This window comes from Mastigoproctus giganteus, chromosome 4, assembly GCF_048544385.1.
Source record: "Mastigoproctus giganteus isolate SK-2022 chromosome 4, ASM4854438v1, whole genome shotgun sequence".
In the NCBI taxonomy this organism is placed as follows: domain Eukaryota; kingdom Metazoa; phylum Arthropoda; class Arachnida; order Uropygi; family Thelyphonidae; genus Mastigoproctus; species Mastigoproctus giganteus.
This window is the reverse complement of record NC_143578.1, coordinates 75,504,701-75,524,017: the sequence shown is the minus strand read 5'-3', so window position 1 is coordinate 75,524,017 and position 19,317 is coordinate 75,504,701. Positions and strand designations below refer to the sequence as shown.

The following is a 19,317-nucleotide window of genomic DNA, read 5'->3' as shown; positions in this document are numbered from 1 at the left end:
TTTTTATTATTAAATTTTTAAATTAGACTGGAAGAGATGGAATCGATTAGATTAGCAAAAATTATTGTGCACTTTCCCCTCGACCAAACAGGGGAAGCGTACAATATCGTAGATTTAATTAATTTTGAAAAAATACTTTATAATAATATGGTAGAAGTACGCCTGCCATATATGAGAATGATAATATGTAGAAATACTTAAATTACTTCTGAAAGTTGTGAAATGAAATTAAGCGGATCATTCCTTGAAATGTGTAAAGTCTACGTGCATTATTATGACACATTCAAACGAATGTCTTGCTAACCTTTTGTCATAACCTAATAAAAGATTTTAAAATTCGTTTCTGAAGAACAGTAACATATACGAAGCGATTTAAAATTCTTATGAGATGCAAATCCAATGATTTATGAACGTTTCCCAAATAAGTTAAATGAAACAGTGAAAAACTGTTGTAAATCCCAAAATTGTATCAAAAGGAACTAGAAAAGGAAGACGAATTTTACTTACAAAAATTATTCAATTCTGAACTAATATTTTGATTTACGAAATCTGTATGTTAAACGACATTTTTTCTTATTTTCTAGAAACGAGAAAAGAACATTTCGCAACCTCTGGTAAGTGAAATATAGATATATTTTGAAAATAAACAAATTATTAGCTGTTGATACACAGTTAATAGACCTCCGTATCCGAGTGGTCAGGAGCGGGAGTGTAGTAGCACACGCTCCTTGAGTAGACCGTGGTTCAAGTCCCTGACTGCTAAATACGGTCGATCTGCCAACCCGCACTGGACCAGCGTGGCAGATTATGGTCCATTTTCTTCAACATGAATTGTTGAAGAAAATGTCGAGGACCTTTCAGAGTTGGTATTGCAAGGACCTTTAGGTATACTGCGGCTTTACTCTCGTTAATCGAAAACCTTAAGAAGTCATGCTTTGGAGCTTAAATAGCTTCCATAGTAGCGCATGGCACCGAGCACGAAGTAATTGGCTTTCATCATCCATCAAAGGCATATTGCATTTTTGAGCAGTTGGTCGACATGCTGTCAAAAGAGGAGTTTTAAGTCAAACCGAATTCCCGTGTCAGTTTAAGAGAGACCGTAGCATAGTGCATTTAATTGTCAAACTCCCCATATAGAATAAAAAATGCCCAGATTCGAATCCCGTCAATAATGCGAGAAACTTTTATGGACTTTTCTTACAACGTGGCTGAGTTAATCGGCCTCAGACGCGAGTTTTATGGTTTTTCTTCTGGATACTCGGGTTTTTTGTCCAGCAAACAGGCAAATTGATCAAAGGATACACACAATTTACAGACACAATATACTATCGCCTCATAAGCCTTAGAAACGCCTGTATTTTGGATGAGTTGTGCATCCATGAAAAGATGACTTGGGCTGATTTTGTTAGATTGATCAGACCTTAAATTGTCTCCTGTATGTATGCGTATCCTTCTTTTCTACTGATTACTCGTATTACTTACTTTTTTGTCTTTTTAAGGTCCTCGAACCCTGCAATTGGGCAAGAAGGGGGAGGTGTGGTTTGTAATTATCTAAATTGACCAGCGGCGTTTCCAAAGTTTTGGCAGATACCGCTTCATACAATAAATAAAACATCATTAGGTTGAACTGGGTACTATGTTCGACAAGTGCCTGTAGCTTTTGATTAATAATTTTACTTGTGATGCTGGGAAATGATTTTCATGTGAGGGCGTTGAAGCTTTCTTTAGTTGGGGCAGGCTGACTGTTTGGGTGGACGCATACTGAAAACATGGATCTAGGTGATGCTGGGAAGTTCCACAACCTTTCTGTCTGTTCATCTACATATCACGTCTGAAGAAACTATAGAGCCGGACCAACTATTTCCCAATGCTCAGTTTATTTTGTGTTTTTCATTGTGTCATTCATACAATATCCGAAACTCGTATTGTGATTTGAGGATTACAGTTCAGTATTACTCCATTCTGAAAAGATTGCAATGAAACTTCCGTTCTCTGCGTTGCAAAGCTGAATCCTGTGAAGCTTCTAAAGTCCTTTTGTCGAGCCACAGAGTTCCTCTTTGGGACGAGGTGCGTTCTCATCACTGAAAGAACTAGAAGAATTTAATTAGAATTTTATAGTTGAACACTAGCAGAATCCATACCATACCAAATACAAGTTGCAATTAGGAACATGAAAGTACCACAAGGTAGTTAGGTGAGGTTTTTAATATTTTGGTCAAACACCTATGTGAAGATATTTATTTTTTTAAGTCTTAATTCTTTTTTAATTAAGCACCATGGTCGCGTTGATTGTTCATATGCAATGATATGATTGGCTGTTGTCTGCATCTGGATCTCTGTACAAGTACTGTATAGTTATACTGTATGTAATATTATCCGTCCCGTTTCCTTTTTTTAAATAATATTCAGTTTTACTTATTTCGACTTTTATAATACATTCGTCCTATTTTAATTTACATAATTTTAATTTATTTTTTTATTTTATTAAAAATGTCCTATTTTAATGTACATAATCTTTTTTTTTTTGTTACGAAAAAAAGAATTTTTAAATGTGTGTAATAATTGTTTTCTTTAAATTACAGGAATGTAAAGTGTCCAAACTAAAGGTGAGTTCTTATGTCTTATTAAATTAACAGAGATAGCACGTTTGTTTGCTTCGAACTCTGAAGTAAACTCTTCTTATACGAGGGGAAGGGGGGGTTCAAAAAAAAGATTTGTATTCGCCCAGAAGTAGTAGTGATAGAAACATTTGTGTGGTGGCTGTAGAGATTTCAAGGTATCAAACAAAAATTCTTTTTTTTTTTCTTTACAGTGCTGAATGAAATGAAGTGTCACAGTGGCGGCTAAAGGATAAAGTGGAATACAAATCAGTGATTCGATTCCTCTTTCTGCAAGGGAAAACACTCAAAACAATCCACGAAGGGATGGCTACTGTTTATGGAGAAGACTGCCCAGGTTACAACAATGTTGCACATTGTTATAAACAATTCAAATGTGGAAGAACCTCAGTATGATGAAGAAATCCCAGGACGACCAGCACCTGCTGTAACAGAAGAGTGTCGCAAAATTTGAGGCATTAATCCTGGAAGACCACTGTACCAGATTCAAAGAACTAGCCTCGGAGCTCCAAATTATTGTAGGGTCTGTGGAGAACAACTTCCATTAACAGTTGCATATGAGTAGTGTCTGCTAGATGGTTTCCTAGACTTCTAACCCCTTATCAGAAGAAGGAAAGGGCACATGAAATGTCGATGTGCCGGGAAAAGCAAGAGCAATTTTTTTTTCATGGCTAGTCACCATGAGTGAAACTTGGATCCATCCCTATGATCAAAACAATGGAAGCATGCAGAATTACCACTCCCCAAAAAGATACAACCAAGTGTTGGCGAGGTTATGCTGTCCGTTTTTTTTTTGGGATCAACGTCGTGTAATACGAACAGATTACCTTCAGAATGTACTGTGACAGCGAAATATTATTTCAACCTCCGTATAAAGCTACGTGCTGCTAAAAAATTAAAAAAAAAAACTGGGAAGTCTGTCAAACGATGTGCACCTGCTCCACGATAAGGCCCCTGCACATTCCTCACATGCTGCAATGAGGTGTGCCCACGAATATGGATTTGAAATATTGCCGCAGCCTGCTTATTCCCTCGTCCTTGAATCCTCGTAATCCTTCCTATTTCCTGCCCTGAAGTCCTTTCTTCGTGGGAAACACTTTGCTGCTGATGATGAGGTGATTTCTGCTGCCCAGTCGTGATTTGAAGACAGTCAAAAATCTTCTACAAAACTGGCCCTCTGAGTGTATTGAAAGGTGGCAAAAATTTGTCATTTTGTCTGGTGACTATGTTGAAAAAGTGTAATACAGTGTTCGTTTCAACTTCCCATCACAACTACTGGGTGAATACAAATCTTTTATGAGCCCCCCCCCCACCGTGTATACGAATGCGCCTAAAAATAGTATGCATACCATGCATCAGGATATCTTTCTTTGATAAATAGCATTCTAATATTCTTCCCTAATAAAGAATTTACACATAGGAAATTGCACTGAACGAGAAGAAAATACACACTCCATGCCATATCTTTATAATAATTATAAAACGCTTCTACTTACTTTGAATATTCTAGTCGCGAAAACAATACAGGATATTGTCAATAAGTAGTATATGAGAAAATGAATATACAGTTAACGTTAATGTAAAATATATGCGTGTTTGCTATTTAGTCCGATAATTTTAACTCTCCTGTTAGACCGAGGTTCAAGCCCGTGACAGCTAAATACAATTAACATTTGTATTGATGATCCTATCCTCAAAGGAGGTTGTAAATCTTAGTAGGGGTATCATTAGCTGTTAATAGATGTTTAAGCCTTTTGGCGATACGGAAGCTCACTCTTCCAAGGGGCTCATATCATATCTATCATATCTAAGTATGGGCTTGGCAAACCCAGGGTCCTGATAGATCTGCTTGAAATCAAGCAGACTTTCAGACTCCCTATGGATTATAAGACGTGTCTGCGCTGCTCTCAGATATCTGTTTAACTACTATTGAAAATAGCTTGTCACCATTATATGTCACGATTTTCTCATAGTAAATAACAGAACCACGATCAATAGTCTTCTGGTCAAATTCAACTCTATTCCCCCTAGTTTAAAACGCGCTCTTGAAAAACAGAAAATAATAATTATAAATTTCTTTTGTTTGATCATGATAAAACAAGATCCCATTCCCTAGTACACACATTTATAGGAAACTGACTCATTCTGGTTAATCTGTATTGAACACTCAGGTACTCAATGCTAAATGATATCGCTCTTCAAATGCAGATTTTGAACATACATTACACCATATAAGATCATTTTTTCTACCTAGACCCCTACTCTTTCTCCTCCTCCTCTTTGATCAATGAAGTCATAGCACATGTTAATAATTGCATGTCTCCACCTCATGGTTAGCCCACCTCTGAACTACAGTAAAATAGTATCCTTGCCATTTCACAACTCACTTGCAGATGAAATGAGGAATATTTTTAGGAACACAGGCATGAAATAGTCGTCCCTTTTAATTCAAAAACTGGTTTCCTGTTCAAAAATCCCAGCAAGGAAATATAGTTTACCTAATTGGTTTTCAAGAGATCTGCCCAGCCAATTAATGTAGGTTCAACATTAATTAGATGTGGCTATTCCAATACTTCAAACGTGTGCTCCTTAAACTATATTAGTTAGTTGGGACAAACTCCCTACGACAAATCAGAGATAAGTTTCTTCCTTCATGAACATCACTACAAGTTTAATAATCTTCCCCCGTGAATTTGTTCCTAATGATAATTTAAAATGCTCCATACAAAAACAAACAGTTCTCTTTCCACTGTGTTCGAGTTTTAATTCTCTTTGCCTTAGTTTTCGTTCGATGCTCTATTTGTATGGCGTTTTTGAGTTGACACGTTTCGCTAAAAGCATTTCAGAAAAGTAGTCTTGTCTCCAACCCTTGTCTTTCTATTTTTTTTTTATTATTATTTTTTTTTTTTTTTCAATTCATTCTCATGAAAACTGGTGAATTTCAGAGGTGAGTTACTTAATTAAAAAAGTTTTTTTCTTCTTCTAAATACTGTATATCTTTACATCGAAGCATTTATTGCAAATTACTTGCTATCTTTGCTAGCTATTAAATTTTTCTTAACGTTTTTCTTACACAGATGAATACCTGGAATTTTATTTGTGAAGGAAATGGTAAGTATTCTAGTTAAATCCTCATTTTGGGAGTGTGTATATGTATATTAATGCCGAGAAGAGGGCCTGATATTGTGTTTTGGTCATCATCATATAGTCAGAGTTTCTTATTGCAGTTACTCGTATAAATTGAGAAACTTATTGGTTCTTTTGGTAAAATTATCAGGTTACTAATCAGATTCTTGCAACATTCGATAGGTTTAATATCAGGAGATAATTCTGAACAGTAATTCAGAATATGCTTGTGCTAGCCGATTATTTATATCTGTGTGATACGAATAATAGCTTACTATTATTTGTATCCTATAGTTGTGACGTTACATATATTCATAAATATCTTCAGTATTTTCCTAAAGATTCTGTACACTGAGTGGACAGAAATCGTGGGTTACCTAACTAGTAACGGGTAGGCCCACCTTTCGCCCAGATAAGGGCAGTCACATGACGAGGCAGTCACATGAACTAGCGGACTCGAGTCCGCTAGTTCACGAAAGCGTTCCACAGGCATTTCCATCCATGCTTGCTGCACCGCTGTCCATAATTACGTCGAATTCCTGGTAGAGGATCCAAAGCTCAAACGGACTTTTCAACTGCATCCCAAAGATGCTTCACAGGGTTCATCTCTGGCGAACAGGGAGGCTATGCCATGCTGGTAAAATCGTCAGAATGATCTTCGAACCATGTTGTAGTCACCACGGCTTTGCGAAGAGGCGCATTATCCTACTCGAAGAGTCCATTGCCCTGTGGGTGCACGATGACCACGAAGGGATGCAGATTGTTTGTCTGCCAGAACGGACACGTTACCTGGACCGTTCAGAAATGCGTCTAGACCAGAATTCCCAACGTGTGCTAGTTGAACACGCCCCAGACCATTACCGACCGTCCACCTGCCTGAACAGTTCCTTGTTGACATGACCTGTGCATAGCTTCGTGCCATTTCCGCCAGATTCTCACCCTCCCGTCAGCTCGAAACAACTGGAAACGGGATTCACAGGACCAGGAGACCCGTCTCCAATCATCCAAGGTCCAGTGCTGACGTTCTTTCACCCAGTTGAGGCGTAGAGTCCTGTGTCGTGGTGTTAGCAACGGGACACTGGTGGGCTGGCGGCTCCCATAACCAATTGCAGCTAATGATCTCGTTATGGTCTTGGTGGGGACGTTTCTGGCATTCCTCGTTGAAGTCGGCGGTGATTTCTGCCTCTCTCTCTCTCTCTCTCTCTCTCTCTCTCTCTCTCTCTCTCTCTCTCTCTCTCTCTCTGGTTGGCTGAAACAATGCGAGACAGACGTCGACGGCCACGTTCATCCACCACCTTTATCCGCCCACAGCACTGTCCACGATGAGATGTTATTCCGGAAATGGCGTATTTCCGATGCGCTCTTGATACTTTCGAACGGGGATAGTGCAATTTCTGTACCACCTGCCCGATAGAGTGACCCATGCGTTGGGCACCCACTACCACCCTCTTTCAAAATCGATTAAATCACGACGTTTATCCATACTGACAACGAATTACCGTCTACATGAATGCAGTGTACCTATGCATCTGCCAAGCGGTGGGTACGTCCACTAGCGAGAGAGGTGACAGCGTCACGTTGCCCAGCAAGCAGGTATCCCATGAATGCTGTCCTTTCAGTGTATATTAACTAGTGCACAATGCAACAAATGTCCGTTAGAGGAGCCCCAGTGTCGACTCAAGTTGGATTGAATTTGATTTGCGTTATTGGTTATGTAGGAAGTGAAGGAGGATGGGTTTAATCAACGGATTGCTGCAGTTTAAAAAAATATATAGTTACGTATTATTCATATGTATAACTATTATAATATAACCATAATATAAAATTAACCATTATAATATAACCATATTATAAAATAATTTTATAAAACCATTATAAAGTAATTCATGATTTCACGAGTTTTAACTATTTCTTGCTTTTATCAGAAAAAAAAGTAATGGCACACAAAGTACCACCTACTGGTCTGGTGCAAGTGTTTTAGCACGACCGCGGGACGGTTAAGAAAGTAAACAGCATTATTATGACCGATATTAGTTGACTTGTTTATACTGTCTACATTAACTTGACATCCAACTAAAGAATAGCGATTATCGCTCAAATCCATTATGCACGTTAATAGATGAAGTCAGTGCTATTTTAATGACATGGAATTTGTTGCAGCCTGCCTTCGATTATAAGCGGCGAATGGATCCTCAATTTTGTATTGAAAAACATAAATAAATTCCGATTCAGCAAAATTACGAGAAACTACGAGAGGAGATTGGTATTATTTAAATTAAGTTCTAATGTAAGAACATGTTTAAATCTGTGGCAAAAGTCTTGAGCTATGAAAGCTATAAAAAGTCAGAGTTTCCTGTCTTTTACCACTGTTAGAAAAAAAAATACTGCGAATCGTTCAACTAAATCGAAGAACTTTTTCACTCAAGTGATGTGGGCATAGCGTCGTAGAGTACGAAATTCAGATTGTGTGCGGCACGGTGAACATACGTAGAATTTTTATATTTTGATTTAAATTTAGCCTGAACCCCACCATATGCTCCGCTCATGACACTGGCTCCATCGTAACTTTCACCAAGCATTTTACATAGATCCAGAGCACGATCATTTAAATTATCTTCCAAGATTTTGAAAGTCCTTCTGCGGAATGATCACTTGCTGCAGTAAATTCTAAAAAAAAAAAGATTCATTCACATAAGTTTGTTGGGAATACAGTTCTCTTTACTTTCAACATATCGTATAACTAAACTTAGTTTAGATTAATGATCACTGTTATATCACTTGAATATTAAGATAGTTTATTAACTAAATCACTATACATTAAGGTAACGTTTCGGGGAACCTTGCCAGAACCCATCCTCAGACCATACACAGGCTGTTGCCAACCTACTCCACTAGACACGACCAATATGAGTATTGTTCTTAATTCTTAGATTTTGAATAAATGAAATAATTTAAGTGACCCTGGAACTGAAAAGGCTACATAACTTTCTATAAATCCTTTATCCTCATAATCAAATTGCAGATACTGACAGAGTTTTGTGATTTCTGTATTTTCCGGATATTGTATCACATTTAGCAATCAGTTGGCTGTCCACAGTTAACGAAGCAAATGATTGTTGACTTTGTTGTTCTTCTAGGGAACGTGAATCGTTACAACTGTCTACTTGGCAAGGTACACCCTTCAAAACGAAACGTAAGTATATTTCCCAAAATTGTTATTTAAAGCCAGTAAATTTTGTCAATTATATTGATTATTATTCATCTAAAATTTTCTAAATTAAAGAACTCGCCCAAAAATATTTGCCACCAGCCTGTTTGTTAAATGGTTAATAATTATCATCGAAATTTTTTTAATAAATATTAATTAATTTCATAATAAAACTACAAACTTTTAATTAGTAAATCAGTTTTTAGCAGTTTTTATCCCATACCATTTTTCAAACGGTACTGTCTGGTTGGTGGTGCCCACCGAGAATAAGTAAAAATAGTCTTCTCTATTAATGAAGCGTTACTTATTCGAAGTAGTGCAATACCTGGGAACTCGTTGTGAGAGCACTAAGTAAACCCAATAAAGAGGGTTGTAGACATAAGATGAAAGCTTGAAGAGTAGAAGATTGATGTGAACAGAGTCAAATGCGGGTAAAATATCAAGGAATTCCGAATCAATTTGATTTCCTATGTTCAAATTAGTTTGTAGGAAATGGGAGAACAAGGCCACATTTGAAACAGTTGATTTCCTGCGAAGAAAAGCATATTGATGATTACTGATAAAAAGTTAATGCTAAAGCATGATAAATTAAATTTCAATGTTAATGTATATGTTTACGAAACTAAAATCTTATTATGTTAAAATAACTTGTGATATCACAATTTTTAACTGTTTCTTGCTTTATCACAAAAAAGGAGGATAATTTTATTGTACCGAGCGCAATAAAATTGTCCACCTTTTAAATGAATTCACCTTAAAGTCGGTTATAAAACATATTTGAAAATATAAATTTTAATCTTCATACTATTCTTACCATTTGTTTTCGTTGTACTTTTAGGCGTCAAACTTATATAAGGAACTGCATAAGAAAATATTTCTTGGCAATAACAGTAGATTCGCTCTTGCGGAAATCTGTTCTACTATCGACAGTCAAAATGTAACCAGAGATCACGTAAGTAGAAATAAAACACGACACGTATTTTTGACTACATATTTAAATCAGTCGATGTTGTGTGTGTGCATTTATTGAAAGGTATTTCCAGTTCGTTAAAAGAGAACCAGAACAGACACGCTTGAAAAAGTATCCTTTCATTTTTAAATTCAGTCTAGATTTGCCTATTTCTTTTAAATTTTACAAAATGCCAACATGTTCGTTCGGATTCGGGAGACAAACATTTGGCATACGTGAGTACTGAATCATGAATAAATTCCTTTATTAATTAATAATCTAAAAAACGTACGATGATTCTCTCCAAGTTGCTATGATTACCTAATCTCTGATTGTGCTGGCTCGTCAGTGTTATTATTATTATTATTGTCTCATGCTCAGTTCAAATCGAGTGAAAATTGTCTCATGTTTGGAATGAAATACTGTACTTTTATGATATAATTAACTGCGCGCATATTCAAATACATTTCTTTCCAAAGTTTAATCCGTCGGGGTGGAGTTGAGATGAATGATGATGGTTCGGTTAACAGCTGTTCATAATTCGTAAGGGTTGGTAGTGAGTTATCAAAAGATGAACTAGTTATTTTAGACTACGGATTGCTTTGAGTACCAGTTTCACGTTTCTCATGTTTCGAAACTTACTCCCCCCCCCCATTTCCAAATGAACTGACAACTCGTTTTCAGCTCTCATTTAGAATTTTTCATTCTTCCAAACATGAAAATGAACTCGGTTAGTTACTCTATTAATAATGGTAGACATCTTCCTTAACAAAGTAGAGAATTGTTTGTTTGCTGGGATTAGCAGTACAATTAGTACACATCTTAGTTATTATTATTATAATTGTGTATATATATTGTATACACAATAAATAAATTGTATTGTATTATTATTATTAGTCATATGGTGCAAGGAACCCTGAGGCTTATGCTGCACCAGCCAAAAAAATATAAATAGAAAAAAATCACCAAGAAAGCAAGAATGATGATATCCAGCTCAGGACCCTGGGTTTGCCAAGCCCATACTCACCAGATGTGAGCTCTGGTAGGTTGTGGATGTTTAGAAGCCATCCCACAAGTAAACAAATAATGTTGTTAGTGAATTTAAAAAAAAATAACACTAATCGTTCAATTAATGTGATTAATGCTTAAGTAAGCTATACCTACTTAAAATTTAATTTTTTTTAAATTTCTTTTCAGTGGCTGGATGCTGTTGTTCATGGAAACAATGAAGCTGCCGGGCCTGGGGCGTTTGAGAAAATAAAAGTAAGCTATTTGCGTCTGTCGAATTAGTTCACTATTTTAAAATACTCTGATGTCCAGAATTAAATTACGAATAAACTTTTGTCGATAGTTCCATAATAAATGAAATCATTGTTGTTGGCATCAAGAGGATACCTGCATTTGTTGAGTGTTGAGGAATTAATCTGCTCTTCACAGTTAAATTCAGCTTAGAGACTGAGCTTTGATCCGGAAAGCCTCCATAGTCATATCACTGAAAGGGCAAACATAATACGAAATCTTTTAGATTTTGAATTTGCACTGAAATGTCTATAAGGGGTTAGCAGACTGTCTTGCAAACTTCGTGTTTCAGGAGGGATTTAGGAAAATGGAGAAACCCCGGGAACTCTGTGCCTATTTTATATTGAAGAATGTTCGTATCGATTTGGTGACAAGGTCTTGTATAGTAATAGTCTTGGAAAATAATTGACTCCAAGTAACAGGTACATTAACTATTTATATTTTTAAAAAATTACAAAATTTAATAGTACAAAAACCTGGAAAATGAGGAAATTTTACTTTATATGAGTAATAGCATTTTACCATATGCTTTAATATGAGGCATTGTAGCACATAAGATGCGTATCTCAATCCCATCCCGTGGTTTCATATTCGATTTTTATAGTGACCTTTTAAAGTGCTTTCGCATTTTCTTTCTCTCTCTCTTAATAAAATACCATTCTAGTGATAATCTTTGACGTCTCTCTTTAAAGTCAACGGGATTTATTGTTAGTTTAAAATAAAGTTTAAAGCCTTAGTTAATTACAGATTTTAAGAATCTTGTTGTTCCTCGGATTAGGCAAAAGACTAATGTTGCTTGGTAACTTTGTTTAAAAAAAAATAATCACACAATTATGAGATACTTGTGTGACATTGCATTCAATGAATATTATTTATTAGCTACTTCTCAAAAGTTATCACGAATTGAATTCTTAAATTACATTCTTTTTCCTTTTTAGGAGTGCCATGTGCATCTAAACAAGGTAGGTATCAAATATAAAAATATTGCTTATTTTTTAGCTTTACGATTGTCGTTTCAATAATAAGTTCTTGCATCACCCCTCCCTGTAATCCCTCTATGAAAGTGGCTTCACTACTTGTTTACTCTTTTGGAGAGGTATGGATTCAAATCCCTTTAGAGATTTGAGGAATTTTTAAACATTCAGTTCAAGCTATATTTTATTTCAGCCGGAAGAAATAGAAGCTTCCCTTGTGGATTTTTAGCTCGCCGAACATGCAAATAAATCTGTGGCCAAAGTTGCCAGTGAGCCTACAAAATAGCCAGCCTTTGTAACATGTAAGTCATTCGCAAGTTACCTAAAATTTTGCTTGGTGGCTTTGCCGTCATTTACTCGTATATCCAAAATGATGATTCTGCAGAAGGAAATAATATTATTATTTATCATAAACGAGATCAATTGTTATTCTTCAATGCAACTTTCTTCAGCAACCGGATGCTATTGCTGAAGAAAGCACTTTTCATGAAAATTAAGAATTCCTTGGTTAAAAATATTGAAGTGGACTGTAGTGTTTAATAGTGGGGTGGAGTTTGAAATGCGATACACCACAAGTTCTAACAGACATCGACCAAACTGCGAAGACAGCAAAAGAAAACCTAGACAGTTGAAAACAGGGCAGCGTTCTGTACTTTTGCTGTAAATACTCATGCTGTTAGATTTTATTTTCGATATGGCGAACATTTAATGAATAGTTTTCGGGTTTTTTTTTCACAATTTAGTCGATATGTACTAAAACTTTTGACGTATGGAATACAGATTTATCAGAGAAGAGGATCCGTGGGGAATGGGACTGATGTGCCTATCGCAATAGCTGTATCTCCTACTATTTGAGACTATACCCTGTACTGATGATGACTCTGATAAATCTGTATGGAATACAGATTTATCAGAGAAGAGGATCCGTGGGGAATGGGACTGATGTGCCTATCGCAATAGCTGTATCTCCTACTATTTGAGACTATACCCTGTACTGATGATGACTAGTGAGTGAATGACTGGAATCATCTAGTTTGATGACATACTGGAGTCATCAATTATCTGATGCGAGTCATTGGGCAGAACTGGTTATTGTAGGGTTTTAGGCGCATCAGCAACTTAGGACATATTGCGCCGTGTGTAATATGTCTGTAAATTGCGTGTGCAATGAAGTCGTTTTTCTGGACCAAAAAATCGAGTTTTTCGTTCTGAAACCGACTACTTAGCCACATTGTGAAAAAGATGAGCAGAGCCGTAGCTACCTAACTGTCATTACAGCCGGTATACTAGTGTTCCAGGCACAACAAAATGACTAGATCCAATTACGTACGTCATCCAAAGTTTCAAAATATACAGAAAAATACAATTCGATTTAGCAAGAATTTGCTTCTATGGCACATCTTTTTCAAACAGAAAATTCTAGGGCACCCAGCATCGCTGAAGTAGAACTTGTATTTATATTCGCCCCCATTTTGTCAAGACACGAAAATCCACTAAATTCGCGAAAGAAAACAAAATAATTTATCCTCAGGCTTTTTGAAATAGTACTAATCAGATTTTGTACAGCTGCAATTTTAGTTCCAAATGAGAGATTCTCGAAAGAGACAATGGTGATTATCAAGAAGCAAAGTAAGTTGACAAGTGACAGTGTCTAAAATCATATTTCTTAATTTGGATCTAAAATAAAATATTTCATTTTTTAGCTATTATAGTACTTTTATTATTTGTTCTTTAGTTGTACTCTCATTGTACTCTATTTATGGTTTGCATTTTATTTGAACTATCTTGCAAATTTAAAGTGTTGTATTATTATAACGTTTCGTTTTTAATTACACTAAGTATTAATTGACAACGTATGCGAAAATATAACAGAAACATCGAGATCTTCCCTGTTTTGTGTGAATAATAAAAAAAATTAGTAAAATCAGTGTAGTCAAATTCATAGAGTGAAAAAGTGAACATGTTTTTCGAACAAAAAAGATACCGGATTCCCAACAGCATAATGATGATGCCAAATTATGCATTGTTCCCAATTATAATATTGTTATATTATAAGTAGTGTATTTATGGAAACTTTTTGGGATGTTTTATTTTTCGATTTTATTTCCCCCCCTCCCCAAGATAAACCGGATTCCCAACAGCATAATAAACACTATGCCCGTTTTGACTGCAATGCTCCAAGAGAACACTATATGCACCCATTCAGTATACAGAAGCTAGTATTAGTGATGGACAATCGGCTGAAACGAATTATCTTATCACCATGCTGTTGTTATTTACCCTAAACTAGTTATTTAGAATGTTTCACTTCTCTTGCAGAATGAACAGAACGCCTAAAAATGCTGCTTTAGTCACCAGGTCATTCGATTATTTCATGAACAACAAATTAGTTTAATAATTTTCATCCGATTGGTGTGCAGAATGGGTCAGTAGTATATATATTATTTGCCTATTGATCTGAATTAACATACACCACGAGCTCCATTTTTTTCCCCAATAAGTTCATTTTAGTCACTGCACAGAAATTTCATTGAGCATTGATTCAATGATTCGAATCAGTGATTCAGTTATATTTCTCACTCACTAGCCACTACTACTACGCTAAACGACGACTATTTCGAAATTACTCTAATTCAGAAAAGTGACTTTTCTATAATAACTCAACAGGATCTAATCAGACAAATGACTCGCTTTTTGCATCACTACTCCATACACATCGGACATCCGATGTGTATGGAGCAGAGGTTGTACGTAGTGGATCCTGGACTCACTCCTTACCAATGAACAGTTAGGAATCGAGGATAAAATAGACGCCCGTAGGACAGAGGATCATTTTAGGAAACATTTAAAGGCTGTAGAGGGACAGCGGATTATAGGAAGTCTCTCAACCAACAAATCTCCCCGAATGATGCAACTATCAAGAATGGGTCACATAAATAGTGGTACTGAACGTGGCTGGTAAACATGAAAATTTTTACTGGGCAAGGTGATATCAGTAGTGGTATTTTCTTTAACCTGCCCTTGATGCTGTAGGTTTTCAGCAGATTCTCCCATCATCTTCATTTACCACACGAAATATAGAATCCATTCTCCTCCTCCTCCTCCTCCTCTTCCTCTTCTTTGGCGTGGAACATGAACATAACCCTTCTTGATGTCTGGTATTTATTTATTCGTACTGTATTGTTGGAATGACTGTAAAATGTTTATTTTTAATTTTATCATATTTTATTCTAATTATATAATTTTATTGTAAATAGCTTTTATGTAATCTTATCTTACGGTTTTAACACAATCTTCTGATTTATTATTTATTTATTTTTTCTTTTGAGCTTGGTGTACAACTGCACGTTATTATAATCTTTAGTTCATTCTGTACAGGGAGGATTATTGAGGTCTATCAGATGCACTCACACAGTGGCGTATTGCGCCTCCCTCGCCAGCATTTTCGCTTGGTCATCTCCATCAGTAGCACGACGTAGGCACGGCAAACTTCGATCAACGACACTTGATAGTTTCACAAACATTACTTCTGAGCAAGCGCATTGTCTTCTTTTAACTGAAAATTAGAAATAAAAAAATTTATTAACTAATCTGTGTTCCCAGACTAATCGGGCGTAACAGAAAAAAACTAGCAACTCATCGGCAATGGCAGTATGTAGAACACTTCAGACGCCAAGTCCTTTGGTAAACTAGGCCCTTTTTATTTAGAGTTTGGCGGCTTTTATTGTTATTTTTGTTGGATATTAAAATGTATCAACAAAAGTATCGATTTGTGGAAAAGCGTATCACGTTGCTGGCGCTCCCATTCTAACCACCGATCCTCGAATTGGAGCCAAATCGAACTTTCCATCGCTACTTTTATTGCTGTCGGTATACAAATGAAAATTTTATTGCTGTATACAAATGAAAATCCAGAGTTCTATACTCTGGATTTCATTTGTATACAGAGTTCGGCTTTTCTTGTCATTATTTTTACCTGTATCACTTTTATGGTAAGAGTTTCGAAAATTTTCTAATCCTCTTCGCTTGTAATTCATTGCAAAACTTTGTATTCGCTGAAAAGTGAATTGTGTTCTTTTTGGATTATAAATTTAACTCAATGAATTTTTTTTCCCCTCGAGTTCTCGGCAAGAGTGTTGACATTTAGTTAAAACAGTAGACGCCCAGGAATCAATCGTTATTAGTAAAATCCAGGAACAACTACCATTGGTTGGTTGGTTGTTACTGGAATGGGTTGAGCATGTTCAATGCTGATAGGATTCTTCCTCTTGCCCAGATTACGAACCTGAGTGGGTACAAATTCAAATCGAAGAAAGACAGTTGTAGAATAGATGTGCGGAAATTTGCCTTTAGCAGCGGGTAATTGATTGCTGGAACAAACTTCCATCTGTAGTTGTGGAAGTTGATAGCTTAAATAAATTCAAGGAAGACCTGGACAGACTTTTAGAGCAAATGGATGTGTGAAATAGACTGTACAAGCTTGATTGCTTGCATCATATGCCGCTATTAATGCTAATTATCTACATCACACGATAAATTGTGTGAGCTAGGCAAAGTTTTCCGTTGTGCTAAAAGGGACACTTTTGACACTCTTGCCCTTGCTTTTCAATCACATCTGATTAAGTTAGAGAAAATGGGAATAAGTCAACTTTTCATTTCTAATTTGCAATTAATGAAATGATGAACAATCAATGCTTCATTAATGAAATAATCAAGTTCCGTTGATCCTAGTTGCCTGCAGTCGTACTATCAATGGAACTGATTGTGCAAAAATACTGGCGAATGATGCGTCGCAAGTGGTTTATGCGCATAGTCCTCAAAAAACTTCTCTGCATAAACAGATTTCTGAGCAGTTATGTTTTTCTAGTTAATTGTTTCATCTTATTAATTTTCAGCCTCCGAACACCTGGACCATCTTGTGTGGAAACTGTAAGTATTTGAAATATGCTTGGCAACAGCTGATAATAAATACACTTCTTATAAAATATGAGTTCATAGTTCCTTTTAATGATTATGTTGAGTGTTTAACTTTTGTTTTCCTGTAGATGACACATATCTCGATTTTCTTCGATGTCGTCACGAGAAAGGTGATCCAAAGGTCAGTGCATTTTCAAAAAAAAAAATCAATGAATAACTGAACTGAACCTTAAGGATATATGAATCATATATTCTTAAGTTTCAGTATTATAGAGAGAAATATTTAATGAGCGGTTTAATAATGATTTATCACACTGCACCATTTGTTTACAGCAAATTCGATTTAAATATATTTTCAATTTCCGAGGGAAACAGTGGCACGGGCTATTTGTGCAAATTAAATACAATTTTATATAAACAAGCAATAAATGCTAATTAAAAAATTGCTTTGGAACTGCTGGAATGCTCGGTTTAATTTGCTGAGTTAATATATAAATATATAGCTTAATTTTTTAGATACAGTATTTATAGGCTAATTTAGTATTTAAAGCTCTGAAGTTTCTTTTTGTTATAGTTAGTATCTGCTATGAAAGATTGTCTAAATGAAACTACCAACTCCAATGATTACCTACGATTGATTCCGATCCTGTGCCGCAACAGTACCGTTGCTAAAAAGGTGGGAAAATTTTGAGTTCAATAAGTTATCTGTCTTGACTATAAATATGCTTAATATATATACAAAATATTTTATCGCACTCTTATTTGCGAAGATCCAGCTCAATATAGCGAAATACGGAAGAACAGAAGAGGTTTAAAGTAGCCAACACGAAATTTAGAATTCTGGCCATCATCAAAATTTTGTTGAATAGACCAAAAGTTGTTACTAATCGCATGAAAACTGAATATGATGCTGCTGTTCCTTCTTAGTACCAGATAAAATTTTGATTTTGGTCTGAGCAGTTTAAATTGGGTTGGGAGGTGATACCTGATGGAAACGACCAATGGAAGTGATAAATCCAGCAATGCCAACAGATTGAAGACTTGGCTATGCTGGATAGACTTAATAAAGTGTCTATGATTGCCAGGGAATGCAATGTTTATGAGAGGTCCGTAGCGACCATTTCCATGAACACTTGTCCATATCAAAGGGCAGTTTTTATTGGACTTGGATTCTTTCTCACAGCTCAGTGCATGGCTCAAATTTGTGAGAAAAATTTACACATGCATGATGCAGATTCACGAGGATATCTTTCAAGAATTGTAAGTGGTGATGAAACGTCGAGTCATCAATGGGATCCAAAAAAAAAAAAAAAACAGGAGTTAATATAGTGACACCCCCCAAAGAATTCGAAAATCAACATGGCATCGGTAAAATCATGACCACCTTTTTTGGGACATAGAAGGAATTCTTTTGATAGTCTACATATCACAAAAGAAAACAATCAGTGGGCATGCCTATGTTGCTGTGAGAATGCTGTGATGCCTGTGTATCCTGCTTCTTCAGACACTGTTCCTGTACATAAATCTCATAAAGCAATTTCTACTCTGAGAGAAAGAGGATTACTAGGAGTTAAACCATCCCGCCCTACAACTAGATCCACAGTGCCCATTATTTCCTCTTCAGCTAACTGAAGAAACATCAGAGTGAGCATCGATTTTCAAGTTATGGCGATCTCAAGGAAGCTGTAAATGGCTTTAATTGGCTGTAAATTTTAAAATACCAGAACAAAGACTTTTTTTTTTTTTAAGTTTTTTTTTTCACTTTTTTCTCAAGAATTACAACTGGCTTGTATTTAACCCAAGGGAGGGAGTACATACTGAGAAAAAATAACAAAAATTCGATTATATTGTTTCTTCATTACTGATATGACTTTTTGTGTATCCCTCTTGATAAGAGGTAAATATTAAATGCATTCGTATTTTGAATGCATCAATAAGGCCAAATGAGGCAAGGAAGTGGATCTGTAGTGTATTTTCCTAATATTAAATAATATTTAAATTAACATAATCTCTTCCAATCTCCGGATTATAAATACTAATAATCCTAGTCCTAATCTATTAGACAAAAATATATAATAGCAATAAAATAACACAGAATATTCATACTGTTCCGTCCAATTTCACTTGGAACGTTTCGAGACTTGCTGCCTCTCCGACATTGGAAGACAACTTATTCCAATGATAAAGTTCACCATTGATGAACTTTATCATTGGAATAATAGAAGA

The 19,317-nt window shown here is 35.8% G+C and overlaps 1 protein-coding gene across 1 annotated transcript in view; it reads left to right on the top strand.

Moving 5' to 3' along the window:
* The window catches only part of LOC150086842 (uncharacterized), an 81,245-nt gene that overhangs the window by 12,951 nt on the left and 48,977 nt on the right, over positions 1-19,317 (top strand). The window contains exons 5-14 of the mRNA XM_090371616.1: positions 585-614; positions 2,583-2,606; positions 5,696-5,729; positions 8,882-8,937; positions 9,791-9,904; positions 11,099-11,164; positions 12,139-12,162; positions 17,070-17,103; positions 17,220-17,272; positions 17,666-17,767. Of these exons, the coding sequence (XP_090227742.1) occupies positions 585-614; positions 2,583-2,606; positions 5,696-5,729; positions 8,882-8,937; positions 9,791-9,904; positions 11,099-11,164; positions 12,139-12,162; positions 17,070-17,103; positions 17,220-17,272; positions 17,666-17,767 (537 nt within the window). The remainder of the gene's footprint in view (positions 1-584; positions 615-2,582; positions 2,607-5,695; positions 5,730-8,881; positions 8,938-9,790; positions 9,905-11,098; positions 11,165-12,138; positions 12,163-17,069; positions 17,104-17,219; positions 17,273-17,665; positions 17,768-19,317) is intronic.